Raw genomic sequence first — 23,923 nt, 5'->3', positions numbered from 1 at the left:
TTGGATGTACTTTAGCATCTATTCATGAGTAAAATGAATGTATGATTTATTTCTTGTAATAATATCTGTGTCCGGTTTGATAGCAAGGTTGTATGGCCATGTGGCCTCAAGGATTTTTCTTTTTCCACGTTGGAAAGAATTTGCCTGGCTTGTTTTAGTGGATTTGCAACAGTCACTGAAATATCTTTTACCACTTGTTGCAATATCAGTGTTTCTGCTTGATGAGTTTTTTCCAAGTTATAGTTTTTCCATGTTTTTTTCACTCTTGACATTATTTATGCCTTCTGTTTTCCTATTAATCATATTAGTTTTGTCCATTCGGTTACTTTTTCTAAGAACCAGTGTCAGGCATTGGGACAAAGTCATGGACAAAAGTTGTGGACCAATGAAAACCTACCCTCGTACAGCTTCTCTTATCCTCATGGAGGACAACAAGCGGGCACCCATATGATGAGGAATGAGAGCTGTGTGGGGAACTGGGAAGGGACAGTGCTGGATCAGAGGCTCAGAACAGCTGTTTTAGCCTCTGAGCACTTCCTCTGTGCCCTGCCTTGGGCAAGCGTGCATTATTCGAGTCTCATTATAAGCCTGTTGTTCCCTTATAAGGGAAGAACCATTATACCAATTTTAAAGAGAGGAACGGACTCACTAGAGGCCTTAGTTGGCAAGTGAAAGTCAAGTTCTTAACACTCCGGCAAGACCTCGAGCCACTCAACACTGCTCTGGTTCTCATGCTCAGTTTTTGTTGCGTTTGGTGTGCAGCGTGGGACATGCACTTGACACGGGATTAGCACCATTTCTTCTTGGTCACTGTAGCAAGAAGCATCTTCCTTGAGCCTGTGATTTCTCCCAGACACTGTTAATTGTGGAGATTACGTCTCCCTAGGTCTCCCTGCTGCGCACAGCGAGCTAGTCTAACCATGGTGTGGGCACGGAAGGCTTCACGACGCACTTTGCATTGACACCATTTCTTTGGTTTTCTAATTCCACCAAGGTTTCTCTTGAATTCATGATCATGTGGTAAGCCACTGCAAAATATTTTTTGAACAAAATGAGGTTGAAAATCTTTTTAAGTCACTCAGACCAATATTATGATTGTTTTCTATATGATTGGCTCTTCATTTAAAAACTATTTTGGTTATATGACATCCTAAAATTCATAATGTTTCACTTGTAAAGGATCTGACGGGCGATGGAGATGGCGAAGGGGAAGATGGAGATGGCTCCGACACTCCAGTGATGCCAAAACTCTTCCGTGAAACCAGGACTCGGCCAGAAAGCCCAGCTGTAAGTGCCAGCCCTAAGCCAAGGCACTTCAACCACACATCAGCCTGCATTAAAAACCTTGTCCAGGATCTCCCTGGAGGAACTTTGTTTTTGTTTTTTGCGGTACGCGGACCTCTCACTGTTGTGGCCTCTCCCGTGGCGGAGCGCAGGCTCCGGACGCGCAGGCCCAGTGGCCATGGCTCACGGGCCCAGCCGCCCCACGGCATGTGGGATCTTCCCGGACCGGGGCACGAACCCGTGTTCCCTGCATCGGCAGGCGGACTCTCAACCACTGCGCCACCAGGGAAACCCTCCCCGGGGGAACTTTGAACGAATGTTTTGAAATTGGAAAATGATAGCAAAGCTAATGAATTATCATTGTGATGGTTTTCACATGGCAGTTCTCTACTTTTTTGGGAAGCACTCTAGGAAGTGCCCAAGGGTGATAGTTTGCAGGTGGATGATACAACTGCCCGTTACCTTTGGGAGTCGCTTCTGTAGGTGGATTCTGTGACTTGAAATCTGGAAATGGGAAGGTAATTACTGCTCATGGTCACCCAGCCTGTTAGAAAGCAGGCTGACACTTGGTGACCATGGCAGGTGCAGTTGATAATCTCACCCATGTGATGTGTATCATCCCGTTTTTTTACAGATGACAGAAGACGCCGGTAGTTTACTCAGGGTTAAACATTAACTCTCTTGTGTGCAGGATTTGAACACAGGTCTGCAACACCCAAGTTCATGCCATTTTTGAGAAGGAAGCATAAGGGCTTCTCATCCGTCTTGACGATCCAGTACCTTTGGGAGGAATGCAACAATAGTAATAATGCTTTTGGAAAAGAAAAGTGTTTGATTGAGAGTAAACTTGGGTTTTATTTTTCAATTCAATTTGCAGGTGCCAGTTTCAGCTGTGCCAGGCAGAGTGGGAACTGCTGTAGATTGTCGGGCAGCCCTGCTGGCCACCCTGATCCCTTATCCCACAAACTGGGGAGTTTCTGGGTGGGAAGTAACCAGTCCAGAATCCCTTCCTGCTAGACCACCTTGTTCACTTCTGTTGGCCTGAGGCTGCCTCTCAAGCCCAGTCCTCTGGGCCCCCTGTCTAAGACCCCAGCCTCCATTCACCAAAGGCCTCTCGTGCTTATCCTCTCTTGCTTCCAGGTCCGAACTCGAAATAACAACAGTACCTCCAGCCGGGAGAGGCACAGGCCCTCCCCACGTTCCACCCGAGGCCGGCAGGGCCGCAACCACGTGGACGAGTCCCCCGTGGAATTCTCAGCTAGCAGGGTTGGTTCCCCGGACGCTCAGACCCCTGCCCCCAGTCTCTAACTGGAAGATCTGCCCCTCTCACCACACCACGGAAAGTGGCCGCTGTTATAACCTGCTTCCTTTCTTCACACTTACCACCCTTTCAGGGTCTTACCTTTCCTTTCTCTCCCGGGTGCTGGGTAAGCTCTTCCTAAGCCTGATGACTTCTCTCCTGGCCTGATCCCTGGATGGAACCGTGGTGGGAATGCAAGAATTCCCTGTTGACTGGGTTCTTACTCCTCCTCGGAAAAAGCTCAAACCACTGATACCAGAACTGTCTTGTCTCCTTAGTATCTTCAGTGACTCTCTTGAGGCAACCCCATGGGTTACAGCAACTCTCGACTCCTGTTGCAAAGCTGGGCACCAGGGAGCCCTCTCTGAGCATCACTTGTTATCCTGACTTGGTCCTTGATTCTGTCCTTGTCCTTAAGGAAGTTGCTTTCTCTCGCCACTTAAGGGACACTTACTTGTTCCTGGAAAACCATCCTTGGTGGTCTCTGTTTCATTAACTTACATCTTCACTCTGCTTCACTTCTGCTTGCTTGGGAAGCCATTGGGGGTACCACTGGTCTCTGATCACCCACCTGGTCTGCTGTGGCCCAAGCTGTGTGTCCTTTTGTCCACAGTCCCTGAGGCGGCGGACAGGATCGTCTGCAGGCGCGCCATGGCTGTCCCCTGCCAGCCCCTACCTCACTATTGACCTCACAGATGATGAAGTGGTGCCCCAGAGCAGCAGTACGCCCTATGCCCGCCTGGCCCAGGACAGCCAGCAGGAGAGCATGGAGTCACCGCAGGTGGACGCAGAGGGCAGAGATGCAGACAGCACTGAGTATCAGGTACCACTGGGGAAGGGCTGAATATAGGGAAAAGGGAACACTTACCCAGAGGTGACTTACTACGGTTCTTGTCACTTTTATCATAATATTTTTTTTTTTTTTTTTTTTTTTTTTTTTGCGATACGCGGGCCTCTCACTGCTGTGGCCTCTCCCGTTGTGGAGCACAGGCTCCGGACGCGCAGGCTCAGCGGCCATGGCTCACGGGCCCAGCCGCTGCCGCGGCATGTGGGATCTTCCCGGACCGGGACACGAACCCATGTCCCCTGCATCGGCAGGCGGACTCCCAACCACTGCGCCACCAGGGAAGCCCTATCATAATATTTGAATTCACTCGCCAAGTACATTTTTCATATGCAACATGGTCCTTGCTGTATCCTTATCTTCTAGACATAACTCAAGCACCAGATTAGTTTACCATCGGATTACTGATTTTCTGAACATGACATCTTTTTACCTAGATATATATGCCTTGTATATATAATTCATAATTCTGTTCATCATGTTTACGTACACAATTGTTGATCTGCTTCTTTCCCTTATTGGGAACTGGAGTTGCCTCCCTTTCATGTCTATAATCCATTGTATAGTGTAATCCATCTAGGGTTGTTCATAATTAACCAGTTGAGCTTGTTGGTTTCACTCAGGCTTTCCTACATATGCATGTGTATATGTATGTACACATATCATGTAGAAATCCTTTTTTCCATGTACATGACTTCAGAGTAGATCTTTTTTTAAAAATTAATTTATGTTTGGCTGCATTGAGTCTTCACTGATGCATGGGGACTTTCTCTAGTTGCAGCGAGCGGGGGCCACGCTTTGCTGTGGTGCACAGACTTCTCACTGTTGTGGCCCCTCCCGTTGCGGAGCTTGGGCTCGAGGCACGCAGGCGTCAGTAGTTGTGACATATGGGTTCAGTAGTTGTGGCTCGCGGGCTCTAGAGCGCAGGCTCAGCAGCTGTGGCGCATGGTCCCAGTTGCTCCGCAGCATGTAGGATCATCCTGGACCAGGGCTCGAACCGCTGTCCCCTGCATTGGCAGGCGGACTCCCAACCACTGCACCACCAGGGAAGTCCCAGAGTAGATCTTCTAGATACATTTTAATAACCTGCATGATTCCATGGGCATCTCACCTTTTATGGCAAGTTTTTATGTGCAAGCGACCAAATTTTTTTTTTTTTTTTTTTTTTTGCATTTTAACGGCTTTGTAATATCCCATTTGATGGCCTGTGGTGGGAATATCCAGGTTTTTTACTCTCTTACTTCCTGTGAGTTTTCAGTTAATATCTTTCCAGATACTAGGTTATATGTTACAGGTTACATATTATAGATCAAATATAAAAAACCCCACGTTCCTGTCAAACAAGCAAGCCTGCCCATGCTCTTCCCCTTATTTTCAAGCCATTCTCACTGAATTTTCAACCAGGAAGTGTTGGAGGTAGGGAATTTCCTGAGGAACTCTGCCTGCACTTGCAGGAAGCCCTGTGTTAGACTCCGAGGCAGTTGCCATTAGGGTCAGTGGGACCGGCAGGGTTTTACCTTGGCCCAACTGGTCTGTCTCATTGCAATTCCTTCATGTGGTTTTTCTTGCAGGACGGGAAAGAGTTTGGAATAGGGGATCTCGTGTGGGGAAAGATCAAGGGTTTCTCCTGGTGGCCTGCCATGGTGGTGTCCTGGAAGGCCACCTCCAAGCGTCAGGCAATGTCTGGCATGCGGTGGGTTCAGTGGTTTGGCGATGGCAAGTTCTCTGAGGTGAGTCCAGGGCAGGGTGAGCTTTCATGAGCTTACAGACCCACAGTGTTTTCCTTCCCTTCCTTTTACAGTTGCCTTTTAAGATAACGGCCTGCTTTCTGCAGATGGATGAGACTTTGTGACTCTGTGTACAAAAGGAGGACAAAAACTTCCCTTGCTCGTTGGCTCACACAGGCCCAGAGCTCTGGATCCATGGCCACCTGGGGTCTGTTGGTCCATTTCTCTGAGGCAGAGTCACCAGTATGAATTCTGAGGGGCAGGAGTGGCCACCTGGGAAGATACCCTCAAAGTATTCCAGTGGAGAAGCCTGGAAGAGACAGGAGGGGGTGTCTGACTCAGTCATTTAGTCCTAGGGGCAGAGTTATGGAAAAATTCTTTGAGTGGTGATTTCAGTGTTTCTTGATTATTGATATTAGCCATTTAAAGTTCACCTTTTGTGTGTATATATATATATATATATATATATATATATTTTTTTTAAATACTTTATTAAGATAAAAATTGGCTTACAGTGCAGTGCATAGATCTCATGATCTATGATTCAATGAATTTTCTAAAATGTATGCACATATGTAAACAATATCTCAACCCAAATATAGAACATTTCGACCTCTGCAGTACGTCCCTGTACATACCATCCCCATAGGTGACCGCTGTTCTGATTTTTATCACTATAGACTAGTTTGGATTATACACAAACTTATGTAGATAATATAATATATACTGTTTTGTGTCTGGCTTCTTTTCATGTACATATATTTTTGAAAGTTGTCCTGTTGTAAAACTCATCTTTCTTTTTTTTTTTTTTTTTTGCGGTACGCGGGCCTCTCACTGTTGTGGCCTCTCCCGTTGCAGAGCACAGGCTCCGGACGCGCAGGCTCAGCGGCCACGGCTCACGGGCCCAGCCGCTCCGCGGCATGTGGGATCTTCCCGGGCCGGGGTACGAACCCGTGTCCCCTGCATCGGCAGGTGGACTCACTCTCAACCACTGTGCCGCCAGGGAAGCCCGATAGTCATGTTTCTTGATGAGTCTATGTTGGGGATGAATCGGGCTATTTTGATTCTTACACCTTTTTTTTTTTTTTTTTTTTTTTTTTTTTGCGGTACGCGGGCCTCTCACTGTTGTGGTCTCTCCCGTTGTGGAGCACAGGCTTCGGACGCACAGACTCAGAGGCCATGGCTCACGGGCCCAGCCGCGCTGGGGTATGTGGGATCTTCCCGGACTGGGGTACGAACCCGCGTCCCCTGCATTGGCAGGCAGATTTTTAACCATTGCGCCACCAGGGAAGCCCCCTTACACCTTTTTGAAGACACCTTCGTAGACCTCCAGGGTTTGATTAGAATGCGGCAAACAATACTTTTCCTGCGATGTTGTCTTTAGCGCATCCCTCAGTGTGTCCAGGGGTTAGGTGAGGAACTGCAGAACAAGTGGGCTGGGGTGGAGGCAGGTGTGGGAATGAAGGGCCAGCTAGTACATCTGTGGGACTTGGCCTCAAGTTGAGATTCTAGTTTTCCCATAAATTGGGCCATTTTCCGTTAACACATTGAAGTTCTCAAAGGGCAAGAATAATATGACCTGGAGTATCCCTCTTGGGGAGAGTCTGCATACAGAGGTCCTCCTTGGCCAGCAGAGGGAGCTGAAGGACGAATGTCCTGGGCCTGTGCTCTCCCTGAAGCATCTAATTGCAGGGCGATGATTTGTGTGCAAAGAAATGAAAAAAAACATGGAGTGTTTGTAATTGCTTTGGCCCAGTGAGACATAAAATGTGCTTAGCAAGACTTAGCAAGACTGCGTCTGATGCTAGTATTCAAGATGCTGTTATGTTAGCATTATGGGATGGCATTGCAATATGGGGCCTGGTGCTTAGGCCGCTTGCTGTATTGAAGCAGTTTGGCATTGGGGTAGCACCTGCATTTCCATGCACAACTGTGTTGAATCCCAGTCCCTTCTCACCAGTAGTGGCAACACTCCTATGGGTGGTTGGGCTTAGAGATTGAGAGGGGAGCATGAGTGCCAGCACTGGGGAGAATGAAATATCACATGTCTTGTCAGCTCTGAAACCTGAACGCCCAGTTTCATCTCAGAATTGGCAACCCAAGTGGTTCATGCATGGCCTGGGGACTTGGGGATGAGACTTGTAGAATATGGATCTTTAGCCCCAGTGGAATTCTTGTATTAACAATTCACGATTACTAAAAAGAGCGTAGTCTGTGCCAGGAACTGTTCTCTAAACACATCCATTAGCTCAATTAATAAAAGGCTAAAGTAAGTAGACAGTAAACAGTAATCACAGCTATTTGTCATGCTCACGAAGGAGGAAAGAACATGTGCAAAACCCCTAAAATTGGAGCATCCGTGGTGAATTTCAAGACTGAGCTGCAAGGGGGTCACACCAGGGATCATGAAAGTCATTTGCTCTGAAAATATCTGTGAACCTGATCCCCAGGAATAAGCTCATGAGAAACCCAGGGCACCCAAGACACAGGCTGTAGGTGAATGTTGATGACGGCTTTCTCTTCTAGATACCAGCAGATAAGTTGGTGGCCTTGGGGTTGTTCAGCCAGCACTTTAACCTGGCGACCTTCAATAAGCTGGTCTCTTACAGGAAGGCCATGTACCACGCTCTGGAGGTAACATGGTGGTGGGTGGCTAGGGCCTGGCCCCAAGAATGGGGTTAAAGCAAGAAACATACAGAAAGCCAACTCAGTGTGGCCAAGGATGGGTTGGAGGGGACTGGGGCAAGCAGGGAGGAAGGAGGTTGAAAGACAGTGGCCTGACAGGCGTGCTGGGAAGGGAAGGAAGGGATTTGAATCCGCCCATGATTTCCTAGTGCTACCCCAGCTCCCCGCTGGTCTCCCGTCTGAATTGCCCACTGAATGAGGAAGGAGGAGCCCTGGGAAGTAGGAGGTGATATTCAAACCAGTGAGCAAGCTTTTCCAGAGCTTGTGGTTCAAGGCCAAGACTGGGCAGCTGCTGAGGGTCAGCTGCTTCCTCCCCTTGTCCGTGGGATCCGTCAGGCTCTGTCCTTCCTCTACCTTGACTTGCAACTGAAAAGATCAGTGTCCTTTGTCCAGCATTTATGAGACAAGCTCTGTGCTTAATTAGACATGTAAGTCCTGGTGCTTCTGAAATAGGACTTAACACCTCCACACCTTCATTAGGGAAATTAAACAAGAAACCTGGAGCTTTCTCAGAGGCCATGAGACAGTGCTGGCTGATGCTTCTACCTATAGCTAAAAGTGACACAGCTAATTCTGATCCTCTACCCTCGAGAGAGAGCTGACCACTCCAGTTCCCTACGGGGAAGAGATCATATTTGGTGCCTGTGTGGGGAGACTTAACGCTCCCCCCATGGCCTGTCCCTGCACAGGGCGTTCCTCGCTGTCACATACCACAGCTCAGGACAGCTGTCTGGCTATGAAAGGGCCCAGTGTAAAGGGGAATGCAGGCCCCAGCAAGGGGCATCCCTGGGTGGGGCCAGGCAAGCACCCGCCCCTCCTGTTCATCAGATTCTCTCTCTATCTCGGCAGAAAGCCAGGATGCGGGCTGGCAAAACCTTCCCCAGCAGCCCTGGAGACTCGCTGGAGGATCAGCTGAAGCCCATGTTGGAGTGGGCCCACGGGGGCTTTAAACCCACCGGGGTCGAGGGCCTCAAACCCAACAACAGGCAACCAGGTGGGAATGGCTCCCTGTGGCAGCACCCCTACTTCTGCTGGTGGGAGCACCCTGGGGAGATGCAGTCACCCCCTGCTGCCTCCCATCCCACCCTGGCTTTACAGCAGCCGGTCGGCCCTGGCTGGCTCCTTCGTTTAGTGAGTTTTTTCCAACAGCCTAGCCTTTTGTAGTTTCACTGGACACTTTCCTGCCAAAAGGTCAAGTACACATAACCGGGATTGAATCCGTTTTTTGTTTTTTATTTACTTTTTAATTGTTTTACATCTTTATTGGAGTATAATTGCTTTACAATGTTGTGTTAGTTTCTGCTGTACAACTAAGTGAATCAGCTATATGTATACATATATCCCCATATCCCTTCCCTCTTGCGCCTCCCTGAGTCTGTTCTTAAAGCTTGAGTAAACAGAGTCAAGATGGAATCTTCACTAGCACCTTTTTTTAAAAGGAAAAAATAATTAAGCTCTGCGTATTGGAGAAAACTTGGAATGCGTTTTAAAAAAAACCCTACAAACACCCAAAATCTATAAGTCACCTCCATTTAGAAACGGGCATCATCTATCCTCACGTTGACCAGTATTGCATTTCCCCCATTATTAGGGATCTGTGGTTTCTTGTTGTCACTCTCCAGAAATCCAGGATTTGTCCTACAATCCTTATATTTAACAGTGTTTTCTGTTTTGTTTTGTCCCTCCCGCCAAAAGTGGTTAATAAGTCGAAGGTTCGTCGTGCAGGCAGTAGGAACTTAGAAGCAAAGAAACACGGTATTCCCTCCCCATCTTTTGACTATGCACTCTTTTCTCTGCACTTTCTTTCAATTTCTTTGCATACACAGTGGTCACTGGAAAAGAATCAAATGTGTTAAAAGTCAACCTGAGCTCTCACCCCTGCCCCTTCACTCCAACCTTCACAGCTGCCCTTTAGGGCAATATTTTTGGGTGTGCATGTCCTTCCAGCTCTTTCTGTACACTGGTTGGATTCCTGCTTTCCCTTTATTTCTCAATATTTATCGTATAAGCACTGTCAAATGTCATTTTCTCACTAAAGGGTCCTTATGATTTTTAATGGCTGTGTAATTTTCTCTCCTAGGGTCAGAGTCAAACTTAACCATGTCCCTTATGGATTATACTGTATAGGTTGAATAAAAATACAATAGAATTTATAGACATATAAACAGTAGCCACCTAATATAATTAAATGTTTTCTAGTAGCCACATTAAGAAGCTTAAAAAAAGAGTAAAATTAATATTCATCATACACTTAATCTATTTCCAACATTGTAGCATTTCCAACAGTCAGTATAAAAAAATTAAGATATTTTACATGACCTTTTAGTCCTATTTTCAATATCTCTTTGATGTGTCTTAGAACATCTCAATTTGGATGCTAAATTCTCATTAGAAATACTTGATGTCTATTTTCACAAATTTCCAACTTGTTCCAAATGAATTAGTTAATTGGATCAATTGCAGTTTTTAAATTCACATAGAAGTTAAATGTAAAATGCAATTCCTCAGTCATACAAGTGACATTGCCAGTTCTCAGTAGCTACATGTGGCTATCAGCTCATTGGGGATCATAGACAGTGTCAGGGTTTCATCTATAGACCGAGCTGTGTCTAATTCTCTTTGTGCTGGGTCTAGAGCATGTATTTTGCAACTACAGCTGTTGAAGACCCTGTACGTGAGTTAGCTACGTGAGGAGTTTTAAATTACGTCCTCATGCAAATTTTCCATAGAGGGGCCTGAGACACCCAGGGTAGACTCATGTCATGGCCAGATGCAGCCGGCATCCAGGCATAGCAAGTAGGGTCCTGTCCTCCCAGCACCCGCCTCCCACCCAGCCATGGCTGCCTTCTCCTCACCTTTCACAGAGAACAAGACACGAAGACGCACAGCTGACGACTCCGCCACTTCTGACTACTGCCCCCCAGCCAAGCGCCTCAAGACAAATTGTTATAACAATGGCAAAGACCGAGGAGAGGAGGACCAGAGTCGAGGTGATTGTGGGGCGAGGAGGCTGGGGGACAGTCCATCCTCAAGTGGAGTGGGCAGGTAGTGACCACCCAGCAAGGGCGTAGATGGTCAGTAAGAGGCTCCCCGACCTCATCTCACACCTTCTCTTTTCTAAACAGAGCAAATGGCTTCAGATGTTTCCAACAACAAGAGCAATCTCGAAGGTAAGGCCCTATCCCTGGTTGGCTTCCTGCCTGGGTAGTGCTCCCAGCCTGTGCTCCAGGCCTGCTGGTCTGCCCGACGGAGGTCCACCCCCAACTCTGCGTTGACCTCAGGTCGAGGCGTGGACATCTTACTCAGATGCTACTTAGAATGAGTTGCCTGATTTTCACTGAGGCTGATTCCTAAGATCAGTGAGCAGGAAGTGTGCCTGGGGACAGAATGGAAATGAGGATGCTTGGGCCGGGAAAGCCCAAAACCTGAAACCATGATCTATGGCCTCGTGAGCGCCCTGAACAAGCACTGCAACTGGCTTTGGGGTGAAAGGCAGACACACTTCACCACTGTCACTCTCCAGCCAACTCTGGTTCTTTGCCCTGGCTGGGAATTCCGCTGGGATTGAAACTGCCCAGTACTCATCTAATGGAACTCGGAATGTGTGAGGACAGGTGTCTATTGCTTCCTCAGCCCGATGTCCTTTAGTCAACAAATGTTAAGTGGTTAGTCAGTGCTGGGTAGGAAAACAACAGAGCTGTTGACCCAGGGAGCCCCGATTGGAGCAGGCCCTTTTTTTTTTTCTTTTTTTTTTTTTTTGTGATACGCGGGCCTCTCCCGTTGTGGAGCACAGGCTCCGGACGCGCAGGCTCAGCGGCTATGGCTCACGGGCCCAGCCGCTCCACAGCATGTGGGATCTTCCCGGACCGGGGCACGAACCCGTGTCCCCTGCATCGGCAGGCGGACTCTCAACCACTGCGCCACCAGGGAAGCCCGGAGCAGGCCCTTTTGATTCTGCGAACCCGGACCCACGATCCTCCTATCCCCCAAGACTCCTTCATCTGTCTGCTTCCTGGCAGGGGGTGCTTGGTATTTATTTTGCAGGCCCGGTCCACCTGGTCAGTGATGTAGATCAGTAAGACCTGCTGATGTGAAGGGACAGGATAGCCTATAGTTAAAGGACTCGGGCTCTGAAATTAGAGCCATGGCTCTGTGTAGGATTGGTCACGGATAAGTCCTATCACGATGAGACAACAGGCAAACTGGCATCACCACAAATTCTCCAGAAGTCCTAGTCTGTAAAGAGTCTTCAAAGATTTTTCATACCAGACCCTCCAAGCTTGGTTCCTCTGCTGGCACAGCTACTCCTTGTTCTGTTCTGTGGACACCACCCTGCCCCCCCATTTCTGGGTCAGACCTTTGCCTGTCTTGTGGGACCTTCTGCTTGGAGCTGTCGATTTAGCCTCTCCATCTCTGGAACAGAGATGGCAACTTTGAAGCACAGTCAAAGGAACAAGTGGTGAAGAATCTCTGGCATATTCCTAACGTGGAGTAAATAAGAACGAGACACAAGGCTTCAGCAGCTGATCTTGGGGCTGTCATTGCCACAAGCTGCATCCCTGTCTTTCTTACAGATAGCTGTTTGTCCTGTGGTAGGAAAAACCCCGTGTCCTTCCACCCTCTCTTTGAGGGTGGACTCTGCCAGACATGCCGGGTAAGACCAATCCCCACCCTGGACTTTCCTGCCCCTTCCCTTCTTCTCAACTTCCCTGCACTTCCCTAGGATGAAGCACCTGCGTGTAGGCGGTCGGGAAGGCTCTAGTGGGGCCGACTGCCCCACCCTTCACTCCAAGGGGCGGTGCCCCGCAGACCCCAGCCAGCTGTCCCTGTAAAGAGTACCAGGCCGCCCATGACCTGTTCTGTGGCTGCATTCTAGGGCCTCCGCCAGTGAGCAAGCGAGCGGGGCCTGGAGGTCCCTGGTCTCCGATTTCATAGGCATTTCTCTCTGGCTGCCAGGACCGGTTCCTTGAGCTGTTCTACATGTACGACGACGACGGCTACCAGTCCTACTGCACCGTGTGCTGCGAGGGCCGCGAGCTGCTCCTTTGCAGCAACACGAGCTGCTGCCGGTGAGCACAGGGACTGGAGCCTCGCTGACCTGGGGCTGGGGCCCGGAGTCAGTATTATATCTGTGGGGGCCTGTCCTTGAAGTCTCTATGTCCCTGAAGTAGAACTGGGATGTAGGGATGGGTTTAAGAAAGGCAGGGAGCGGGCTAGAGAAGGATCCCCAGAGCTGCCTGTGGACTGAGGGTGTCCAGGTTTCCAGGGAGAGGTTGCTGTTCCTCACACACAGGGCCTTCCCGCCCATGGGGAAGGGCAACTGGGGGCCCGAGAGGGTTTCAGCCAGCGCACGCCAGCTCCGTGGGGAGGGTGGGGTTCACAGGAGAGCCGCCTGATGACGGGCACCCCTCCTCCCCGCTACCCGGCGTAGGTGCTTCTGCGTGGAGTGCCTGGAGGTGCTGGTGGGCCCGGGCACGGCGGCGGACGCCAAGCTGCAGGAGCCCTGGAGCTGCTACATGTGCCTGCCCCAGCGCTGCCATGGCATTCTGCGGCGCCGCAAGGACTGGAGTGTGCGCCTGCAGGCCTTCTTCACCAGCGACCCGGGGCTCGACTACGTAAGCCTGGCACCCGCCCCAGTCCGTGGAGTTCACAGAAACAAAGCTCCGCTGTACAGAGCAGTGTCTGAGCGCCTCAGACTGGAGCCCCGGCTTATTGTCCCGTGTGCGCTTCCCAGGCAGCTCCAGTGTTCTTCCCTCCCCTCCTTCTTGGCTTGGCTTTTTCAAGGGCCTGCTGAAGAAATAGGGATGGAACTGACCCAGCCTTAGTCTTAGTGGAACTGCAGAGGGGAGGGAAGCCTGTGACCTACTCCCAAGTCTTAGTGGGCATATATGGCTTTTCCTGGGCTGCAAGTTCATGGAGGAGCACGTGTCTTTTTGTGGGTGACTCTGCACCCGTGTCAGAGCCTCATCTGTTCCGTATCTAAGGGTAGAAGGGCCATCTGTGCCAAAGCTCCCCAGGGCATCCCAGCGAAGAAAGGGCAGAGCTCAGGGCTTGTGTCCCTCAGAGGAAGGCCAGCCCTTCCTCCTCCCAGAGCTTGAGTCCCCCTCCCCATACCCACACCTTGACCTCCATGACCTCTTTATTTAACCTGGCAGGAAGCCCCCAAGTTATACCCTGCGATTCCCGCAAACCGAAGGCGACCCATTCGAGTCTTGTCCCTGTTTGACGGAATTGCGACAGGTGAGTTAGGAGTTCACCTGGGGATGCTCACCTGATCCAGGTGTCCGTTGTCAGTGTCAAGAAAGACCCCTGGGAAGTACCTGTTGGTCACCTGTTCTGAGAAATCCACTGGCTCCTTGTTTCTCTCCTCAAATCTCTCCACCATTTCACCCACCTGGTCTGCTTTTGGTCCTTTTTAAAGGCATGGATATTTTAGCCTCTGCATTTTATTTTTTATTATGTACAGGAATTTTGGAAAATTATTTTCCATTCCATAAGCATAGATATATTGGGGATTATTAATTGGGCAACTCTTCTCCTAACATCTCTAATCTTGTACCCTCTCGTTTCCTCTAGGTTTCCCACGTATAGAATAAGCATAGCCGACATGCATGTTTGCCCCTGGGCACTTTGCCTGATTTAACTCATTTAATTGTCAGAACTGCCCTGTGATACATTGTTGGGAACATTTCCCTTTTATTAGAGCAGGAAGCAGTGAGAATGAGTTGCTGTGCACTTAGCAACACTTGTACTTCTATTTGTTCACCAGTGTCCGCCTGCCTGAAACACTGACAGCTTTTAGAGCTTTTTTTTCTCAGCATGGTTTTGGAGAAGATCCCTATTCATGTATCTGACTCTGCTGGGGCGGTAGATGGGGGGCCTTGGCTATGTGCCTGTCAGTTTTAGTAAATGCTACCAGTGGGCTATACTAGGTATATATACATATTTTCTTCATGAAACTCCGCAGAGAGCCTGGGGGGCCCAGTGTGCAGTTAGGTAGGGTTAGACCCTGCCATCTGCAGGGGTCCACTTGAGGACTGCCGTGGCCTTGCTGTGTCTGGTCTGAGTTCTGGAGATGGCTTAGAGTCACTGAAAGGAGGGGCCCTCGGCCGGACAACCCTGATGTCTTTTCTCTCCCCCTCGACACCCCCCCCCCCAAACAGGGTACTTGGTCCTCAAAGAATTGGGCATCAAAGTGGAGAAATACGTCGCCTCCGAAGTGTGTGAAGAGTCCATCGCCGTTGGAACTGTTAAGCATGAGGGCAATATCAAATATGTGAACGACGTCAGGAATATCACAAAGAAAAATGTGAGGGCAGCCCCCCTCTTCCTCCACTCCCTGAGTCCCCCACGTCCTCACAGCCACGTTACCGCCTTCTCCATGCCCGGGGTTGTGGCAGAAGAGAAGGTTTGGTTCCATCAAGCTGCAGTATTAAACCCGCAACTTGGAAATCATTCAGAATGATTTAGATCTTAGCGTATCCTGAGCATTTGGTTTTCTTGGGTCAAAAGTAGAGTTGGGAGACTGAAGTCACCAAGCAAGACCTAGAAGTGGGTTTTCTTCTAGCTGGTTACCTGGAACCCAGGCTGTTCATCTCTCCATCCTCACCCCCATCCCGGACTGCTTTTCTCTTGCAGATTGAAGAATGGGGCCCCTTTGACTTGGTGATTGGTGGAAGCCCATGTAATGATCTCTCAAATGTGAACCCTGCCAGGAAAGGCCTGTATGGTGAGCATCCCTTCTTTCCCATGGCCCCAAGAGACCCTGTGTCCCCTGAGTGCTGGTCCAGGAGGAGCGGGCTGAGAAGGAGCTGTTAGCTTCTTGCCAAACTTACCAGTTGTCTCTGTTCATGCCTCAGTGACTCCCCAGTCCCCAGTACTGCAGTGCTGATGCCTGTCATTGCAGAGGGTGGCAGGGAGAAGGGACAGTAAGGCATCAGCCTTAGCTAGTCATCGGGAACCCATTGCTCTCAGTATGGAGGGGTGAGCTGAATGGTTTGAACCTGGCTCTGCCGTTTTCTTTCGTGGGCTCAGAGGGCACAGGCCGGCTCTTCTTTGAGTTCTACCACCTGCTGAACTACACACGCCCCAAGGAGGGTGAAGACCGGCCTTTCTTCTGGATGTTTGAGAATGTGGTGGCCATGAAGGTCGGCGACAAGCGGGACATCTCTCGGTTCCTGGAGGTGAGGGGACCCGGGGTCTTGACTGTCAAGATAACATGAGCATGGAGGCCCTGCTGGCAATGGGGGTGTAGGGTATTTCCAGTGTTGGGAATGATTTCTGGGTTCCCCGTGGAGGGCATGGCTAGGTCTGAGTAATGGAATGGAGTCGGTTGGTTCTCTTTAGTACTTAGAAAACATTTGATCTCTCACCTCACCCCAAACCCACTGAAGTCAGATGATGAAACCATCACCTACTTTTGGAGGCATCATGAAAGAGATTTTTTACTCTAGAGAGTTTTTTTTCTTCTTCTCACCCTTGTTCCCAGAAACTCTGCATTAGGGACCATGGGCAAGTTAATTATTTACCGTTTGATATGCATCAAGCATTGTAGTAAATACTTTATGTACATACTTATTTCCCCCCCCAACGTTAGAGCTAAAGTTCTGCTAGTGAGGTTATAGAACTGGCTGGTCTGTTCCCTCATGCCCTGTGAACCTGACCAGTCAGTGGCAGAAGTCAGATTTTGCCAACACTGCACTCCCATAACAAGGACCTCAACCTGCTGGATTTCAATTTTGAGCTGCTTTTACCACTGTACACAGTACATTCTGTAATTACATGGCGTGCCCCCAGGGGATGCTTTCTCTTATAACCTGCCAGTCTGATCTGGTCTCTTTCCCCACCATTAATATGGGGGCACTAGCTATGTCCTTCAGTCAGATTCTTGAGGGGAATTAGCCTGTCCCTTGCCTGACAGGAACCATGCCTCCTCCACAGCCAGGGGACTGCCATGTCACCTGTCTGCCGCCTGAATTCTGCCATGGGCTCCCAGCAGCTGCCCTTCTCTCTCCCTGCAGTGTAATCCTGTGATGATTGATGCCATCAAAGTGTCTGCTGCTCACAGAGCCCGATACTTCTGGGGCAACCTGCCCGGGATGAACAGGTAACAAGGGGCTCCGAGTGGGGCAGGTAACAGCCAAGTTAAATATAACTAATGGTATGAGCCATTAACCATCGACTCTTATGAGGGAGACACATTGGAACCTTGTAGAAAGAGCTGGCTCTGCTGAGGAAAGGCCTCACCCTCTGCTTCAGACCAACCCCTTCAACCATAGGGTTATGGTTGAAGCCTGTTAGGCTGTACACCAAGTACCTGAGAATCTCAGGCCAGGATTCCTCAGTACATTTATTTCTGCTCTGCCTAGGGACCTGGTGCTTAAAAGTGCCATGTGTTGGAGCAGGCTTCTTCCCAGCAAGGGATGCTGATGTTTCTACACCCCACCTCTCCTCCCAGTTACGGTCCATTGGGAAATGAACTTAATCTCCCTGCCCCTGAGACCAAGTGATCCCTGGACCAGGCCTGTGGTGACCAATCAGGTGGCAGAGCTGAGATAACAATTGGTAGCCCAAAGCCTGTCTCCCTTGGATTTTCTTGACTGAGATCTTTCCCCAACTTTTCATTAGTCCTTTCATGTTGAGAGCCACAAGGCAAGTGGCTCGGCTGAGGATTAACTATCTCCTTTATGTGGCTTCACGGAGACCAACCTTCTAATTAAGATACCAAATGTGATGGTAATATAACTTGCAAATGAGTTAGCTTCCAAAAAATTCTTCTTTAAAAGGGAGTGTTGGAAACATAACTTTCAGACATTTAGCAAAGTGTGGACAGAGGTCAGAAGGTACTGGAATAGCTTGGGATTTCTGTTGGGTGTCTTATATTCTCATTATCAGCCCATCAGATGGCGCAGTGTCCATGTGTGGAACGAACTCGGCTTATTCACTCCATTACTGAGCTGTCACCCTTCCAGACACTTCTGTCCCTGCTGCCAGTTCCGTGGTGACTAGATGTCGGTCTTGGCTCTCACAGAGCCAGTGAGGGAGGCGTAGAGAAGACAAATGATTTCAGGGTCAGGGTTGGAGGGGGCACTGGAAGAGTTGATGGGGAGGCTTCTCATCCCAGCAGGACCCAAAGTGATGGAGTGGAGACATGCAGTTGAGAGCAGAAGGGAGAGGATCAGGGAGGCCAGTGACGGGCATTCGCAGAGCAGCTTGGAGAACAGTGTTCCAGGGGTGGGGAGTGGGTGTGGAGTGGGTGTGAGAGGAGGGCTGAGAACTCCGAAGTATGGGCCAAATGATGTGAGGCTTGTAGTCATGGCAACACATATTTACTTTGACCCAGGAGTTCACGTGAGATTTTAAGCGGATGAGATGAGTTGTGTCTCTGGTTCTCAGGGTTTCTGGAGGAAGACTAGACTATCACGTGGTGAATGCAGAAGTGGGGAGGCAGCGGAGGTGTTGTTCAGAGGAGGAGGGCTCTGACTTTGATTACTGTGTTGTGCTCAAGAGGTACCATCCACATGCACTGAACACAATGAGAGCAGTGGCTCCAGGAGAGTGTCCTGTGGGGTTACAGGAGGGATCAGATTCTAGATAATGGGATTTGCTGAGCATTATCTGAGTTGGGATGAGAAGTGAACTGCTACAGGTGGGCTCTGCAGGATCCATGACTCAGCCAGCATCAACCCCGGGTCACAGACCCGAATCCAGCCTTTAGACCAAACATCTTGGTTGTTAAGATTTCAGTCCTAGAATCGACAGAAGGTAGAGCAGGGCTGTGAGCCCTTAGCTCCCCTGGGTCCATGGAAGAGTTGGGAATGGAGAGAGGGTGAGGTCAGTGAGCCATTATTCTGTGTTCGATGGCCCCTCTTGTGGGCACCATATCCAATCTTACGTCTGATTTCTTTTTGGCCTTGGAGTTCCTTACACAGGGATGCTGTGGCATTTATCAACCCTGTGCATTCAGACCTTTTGCTGGTTTTCTGGTCTGGTCCTGCTTAACCGCTTCATTTTCTGAAGTTCTATCCATTCTCCTTCTCAAGCATCTGTTTTCCTCTCTCTGCTTTTGCAGGTTTCAGTGGTGACAGTTACAAGGGGGAATTAATTTTAGTCCTTTTGTGAACCACCTTTTGTCTTCACTTGGACCGATTATTAAAGCCTCCTGAGGCTGCACTCCAGCAATAAGCAACCAAGTCGTGGGTTTGATGTGCTAGTTGGAGTGAGCAGACCCACAAAGACCTAATCCAAGCTCCTGAGGCTCAGAGAGGTGGCAGAACTTGCTCAAGGTCATTCACTCAGCCAGTGAGCAGTGGGGCTGAGACTGAGGCATCTCCTGGCTCCTCCAACAATGTGCTTCCCCATCCTGCTCCCCTCAGTGAAGGAGCTTTGACCACTGTTAACATTTGGGAAGGAGGAGCATTCACTCCTGGACATTGGGCTCCCCGCCCCCCGGCCGCCATCAAGGGGCTAGTCTGTCCCTGGCTCAGCACACAGGCTCGTGCTCATGCCAGGGCCATTTTTATCATGTATTTGTAGCAAAGTTCACTGCCAGAGCACATTTTGCAGCTTGGGCTCTCACTCCCACCTTGGGAGGCACGTAGCCAAGGCCCCTTTCCAGGTGGTAGGAAGTAATGGGTTTTGGATGTTCTCAGGCCTGTGATAGCAACAAAGAATGATAAACTCGAGCTGCAGGACTGCCTGGAGTTCAATAGGACAGCAAAGGTAAGATGTGCTCTGTGCCTGGCCCACTGGGAAATGCACTTGGTGATCTCTAATCGGGACTTGACCTTGGTGTCCAATTTGTTCCTGCCCCTCCCCCCACGCGACTCCCTGGTGCTGGGCTTCTTTCCCCACATAATTGTTCTATCCTGTCTTCAAGTACAGTGTAGGAGAGGTTCTTGATAAACAAATCACTATGAGAAAAGGCAAGTAGACTTTCCGATTGTGAAGGCACACTCCACAGAGACTCAGCTCGTCCTCCCAGTGAGAAATGAGTACACTTTTGCAGAAAAAAAAAAAAATCTATGGTTAAGTCATGGATAATTCTATTAAGATCTCCATAAACTCACTTTTCAATGTTTCCATTAAGCTAAGCTCCATTCATTCAAACCCTGGTTGACCATCCTCTACAGTCTGGGGGGACTTTCAATTTTGCTTAATCTTGCTTGATCAATAACTCTGTTTTCTTGGCCCCCATGTGATCTCATTTGTGGTCATTTGTTGTTTATCTCTTGTTCTCTCTGAGGCTGGTCCTTCCTGTTCATTAACTTCTTGGTGTTTGTGGGAAGCACAGAGTGTTCTTGTCCTTCCAACTTTCCTTTTCTCATTCCCTCTCAGAGCCCGGCCCCGACTCTCTCTCTCTGCTACCCACCCCTCCCTCCTCCTTCCCTTACCTGCTTCTGAGCCTTGACCCAGAACCCTTCATTCTGTGCTCACTCCATGATGTCGTTTTGTTCTCCAGTTAAAGAAAGTACAGACAATAACCACCAAGTCGAACTCGATCAGACAGGGGAAAAACCAACTTTTCCCTGTTGTCATGAATGGCAAAGAAGATGTTTTGTGGTGCACTGAGCTAGAAAGGTGAGCAAGGCTGTACGTGGAAAGGGGAATCAAGCAGATAGAGAGAAAGGGGAAGAAAACATGGTTAAGGCCAGCAGTGCGAATGGGCAAGTGCTTGCCTTAATTCCACATGGTCTCAGTGACCTTCTATGTTAGCAGGGCTGGGAGTAACCTTTTTAGTTACTGCTTATTTCCTAGCAGAAGTGGCAAAAGGGTTGTGGTGGTGAGGAATCCAGAACATGAGGTTGTGAGACGGCACATCTGTCTATGTTGGCTGTGTTGCCCTGGCATTTGCCCGCCCCACCATGCTGGGACACTAGGATGGATGAGGATCCAGCTACAGGACACCCCGCCGACGTGCCATTGCTCTTTCTCAGGATTCCTCCTGCCAAGTCGCTTGTTCTAAAGCTGATTCCTCCTTAGCCACAGTCTGTCTTCTCCCTTATCCATTTATTTGACTAAGTTGGTAGTGTGTCTATTTTGATTCAGGGAACCAGCTCTGAGATTTCATTTCTCCTGTTCTGTATTTAATTTTTTTTCTCTCACTCCTTTTGTTTTATTTTGTTATTGTGATTAGAATGTAGTAAGGGCTACGAGTATTCCTCTTTACATTTTTGGCTGTGTTTTGTGGTTATTTGATAAGAGTATTTACATTCCAGATATGTTAGTTCTACAACTGGATTTATTTCTTGGTTTAATTTGTGGTATTAGATTGGAAACCCGGGAAAGAATGAGGTCCCGTGTATCTGTAGCCTCTTCCCAGACCTGTGGTAGAATGCCATTCAGGAGGCTGTTGGTATATTTGGTTGCCATCTACCGTTAAGTCCAGCTTGGCCCTTGATCCAGCAGTTTGCTTTGAAGAAGGAAAGAAAATGCGGGATGCTTCAGTTTACTCACAGTAAATTATCTGAGCATCTGATGATTGGAAATAGGTCCATTATGTGAGTGTCCTTATTCCTTACTAAGGCAATTTGCCTAACTCCTGTCCTTGTGTGGTTTGAAGAGAGGTATGTTTCTGTCTGCTGGCTGGCCGGCCATCTTGGCATTCATTCATTTGAGAAAGGTCCACTGAGCACCATCCATGTGCCAGGAGCATCGTGCCAGTCAGTGTAGGGGCGTGCACAAGACAGGTGCCCTCAGAGAGGGACCATGCCCTCATGACAGTCATTTGTGCTGAAGAACTGGTGGGCCTGACCTCTGGGGCTCAAGAGAGGGCTCATGTGAAGGCCTGGTGGGCCTGGTGGAAGGGACGGGTCAAAGGGCAGGAAGAGCAGCGCCACATTGGCTGCCGAGGCGAGGATCTCCCAGAGGCGTTAAGCACGCTGGAGGGGGCACATCTGACTCCCTGTGTTTTCACTCTGGTGCCCCCCTCCCCACCCCCAGGATCTTCGGCTTTCCCGTACACTACACAGATGTGTCCAACATGGGCCGTGTTGCCCGCCAGAAGCTGCTCGGGAGGTCCTGGAGTGTACCTGTCATCCGACACCTCTTCGCCCCCTTGAAGGACTACTTTGCCTGTGAATAGTACCCCAGGCACCAGGGCGTGTGGGCAGAGCCACGACCCAGGAGGTGCACCCAGGCTCTGCCCTTCCCAGCTCAGCTGTGTGGGGTCGGGCCGAGTACCTCGTCGGGAGCAGAGCTGCCTTGTCCCCTCCTGGCAGGGGGACCCCGAGGTGCCATCTCCTTGTGCACAATTCAGACCTGGCCACTCGGAGCGGCCAAACACGGTGCTCATTTTGTCTTCTAAAATTTTAAAACTTGAAATAGGTAGTAAGATGGCTTTTTTTTCCCTCCTGGGTTTACCGCTCAGAGAAACGATGGCTAAGATACCAAAACCACAGTGCCGACAGCTCTCCGATACTCAGGTTAATGCTGAAAAATCACCCAAGACAGTTACTGCAAGACTTTAATTTTTTAAATGTCTGCAGCTCCTTGTTTCCAGGAGTGTGTGGCAGTAGACATGTAGCTAAGGGACCTTTTAAGGGCCTAGGATGGTTTCTTCTAGGGCTAGCAGAAGAGGACATGATGTCCATGTCTGTCTTGAATTTTCCCCGGCACGTTCCCCTGGCCTCAGTATAAAGGGCTGGGATCCGGGGCCCATTTAGAGTATTTTCCACAAGGATGGTGATTTCAGCCGGGATGACATCATCATCACTTTCAGGGCAATTTTTTTCCCCCATAAACCCAAGGGCAGGGCTACCCTTAGCTAAATCCCTCCCAGTGACTGCAATAGAACCCTCTGGAAGCTCAGGAAGGGGTGGGCTGGGTTCTAAGCTGCCATGTATTGTGTAGACAGGTATGGCTTCTCACTGTCTTCCCCCCTTCCCCGTGTGAGGGGGGAGAAGGAGAAGGCTTAGGTAAGACGTCCCCCCACCCTCCAGACTACTACGCAGGCACAGGTCCCCAGATTAGAAGTATGACACCCCAATTCCTTAGGCTTCTCTAAACTCAGCAGTGACAGCCAGGGGCAGAAGCCCATTCCTCGCACTTTCCCCTCATCTAAGAGACTGCAGGGGGAAAACTGCAATAAAAGCTCGACCCTCCCTCCAGAGATTTTAAAGTCCTTTTTTATTCCATGATAAATCGATAAATCGTTTTTAGGGGGAGTGGGAGGTCGGACAAGCTGCATTTCAGAAATGCTGTCGTAATGGTTTTTAACACCTTTTACTCTTCTTACTGGTGCTATTTTGTAGACTAAGGAACAATGTTGACAGGTTTTGTGGGAGGTTTTTTATACACTTTTTTTTTTTAAACTCAGACATCTATTTTTGTTTTAACATTTTCATATTTTTTTTTTGTAACTGGAGCCATGTAACAAAGTATGGGGAAAAATTGTGCCTTGTTTCAACAGTTTTGCTAATTTTTAGGCTGAAAGATGACAGATGCCTAGAGTTTACGTTATGTTGAATTAAAATCAGTATTTCTCTAACAGTCTGGTGTCCCTTTTGTTCTTTTGCAGGTCAGATGGGTGGGGTATGTGAGGGCCTGGTTAAAGTGGAAAGGTGGGTGGTCGCAGTAGGTCATTCATCAACAAGCCCAGTACATAAGTACCACGGTGACCCCCAAATCTAGTGCCATGGTCCCCAAACTCCAATGTATCAGCGTTCCCTGGAAGGCTTGTTCAGTGGAGATTTCTGGGCCCCATCCCCAGAGTCTGATTCATTAAGTCTGGAGTGGAGCCTGAGAATTCCATGCTTCTGGTCCAAGAACCAATCTCTGCTAGTGAATGGGTTTCTAAACCTTGGTTCCCCAAAGAAATAACTGGAGTGTTTGAGTTTATTTAAAGCCTTGATGTCTGGAACAGCCATCTCCAGATTATTACAGCTCTTGGGTAGCTGGTCCAGATGACTCAAGAATCCCAAGGCTGATCCTCCAGTTCCTTGTCCCGCTGTAGGCTTTCCCTGCACCCTGTTCCACTGCTCCCAAGTTGCCATATCACAGTCCCAACACAGTCAGTGAGGGGACTTGTTGGGAGTGGCCCATGGTCCGAGATTTTAACATAGCTGCCAGTGGCCCCAGCTCTTT

At 49.2% G+C, this 23,923-nt stretch overlaps 1 protein-coding gene across 6 annotated transcripts in view; it reads left to right on the top strand.

Moving 5' to 3' along the window:
* The window catches only part of DNMT3B (DNA methyltransferase 3 beta), a 38,622-nt gene extending 15,293 nt beyond the window's left edge, over nucleotides 1-23,329 (top strand). For 2 of the 6 annotated variants that reach the window (XM_032604554.1, XM_032604553.1), the window contains exons 4-23: nucleotides 1,180-1,287; nucleotides 2,425-2,550; nucleotides 3,198-3,407; nucleotides 5,000-5,158; nucleotides 7,682-7,789; nucleotides 8,690-8,834; nucleotides 9,536-9,595; nucleotides 10,705-10,830; nucleotides 10,966-11,010; nucleotides 12,415-12,494; nucleotides 12,797-12,909; nucleotides 13,272-13,455; nucleotides 13,996-14,080; nucleotides 15,004-15,149; nucleotides 15,479-15,569; nucleotides 15,875-16,023; nucleotides 16,861-16,946; nucleotides 19,492-19,561; nucleotides 20,301-20,419; nucleotides 21,782-23,329. In XM_032604554.1, the coding sequence (XP_032460445.1) occupies nucleotides 1,180-1,287; nucleotides 2,425-2,550; nucleotides 3,198-3,407; nucleotides 5,000-5,158; nucleotides 7,682-7,789; nucleotides 8,690-8,834; nucleotides 9,536-9,595; nucleotides 10,705-10,830; nucleotides 10,966-11,010; nucleotides 12,415-12,494; nucleotides 12,797-12,909; nucleotides 13,272-13,455; nucleotides 13,996-14,080; nucleotides 15,004-15,149; nucleotides 15,479-15,569; nucleotides 15,875-16,023; nucleotides 16,861-16,946; nucleotides 19,492-19,561; nucleotides 20,301-20,419; nucleotides 21,782-21,923 (2,352 nt within the window). In that variant the 3' untranslated portion in view covers nucleotides 21,924-23,329. Of the gene's footprint in view, nucleotides 1-1,179; nucleotides 1,288-2,424; nucleotides 2,551-3,197; nucleotides 3,408-4,999; nucleotides 5,159-7,681; nucleotides 7,790-8,689; nucleotides 8,835-9,535; nucleotides 9,596-10,704; nucleotides 10,831-10,965; nucleotides 11,011-12,414; nucleotides 12,495-12,775; nucleotides 12,910-13,271; nucleotides 13,456-13,995; nucleotides 14,081-15,003; nucleotides 15,150-15,478; nucleotides 15,570-15,874; nucleotides 16,024-16,860; nucleotides 16,947-19,491; nucleotides 19,562-20,300; nucleotides 20,420-21,781 lie in introns of all 6 variants that reach the window. The other 4 variants (XM_032604556.1, XM_032604555.1, XM_032604557.1 and 1 more) reach the window with 4 other exon arrangements.
* Nucleotides 23,330-23,923: the final 594 nt, after the last annotated feature.

Source organism: Phocoena sinus, chromosome 15 (genome assembly GCF_008692025.1).
Source record: "Phocoena sinus isolate mPhoSin1 chromosome 15, mPhoSin1.pri, whole genome shotgun sequence".
In the NCBI taxonomy this organism is placed as follows: Eukaryota; Metazoa; Chordata; class Mammalia; order Artiodactyla; family Phocoenidae; genus Phocoena; species Phocoena sinus.
Note: the sequence above shows the minus strand (reverse complement) of the source record. Positions and strands in the feature narration are given on the sequence as shown.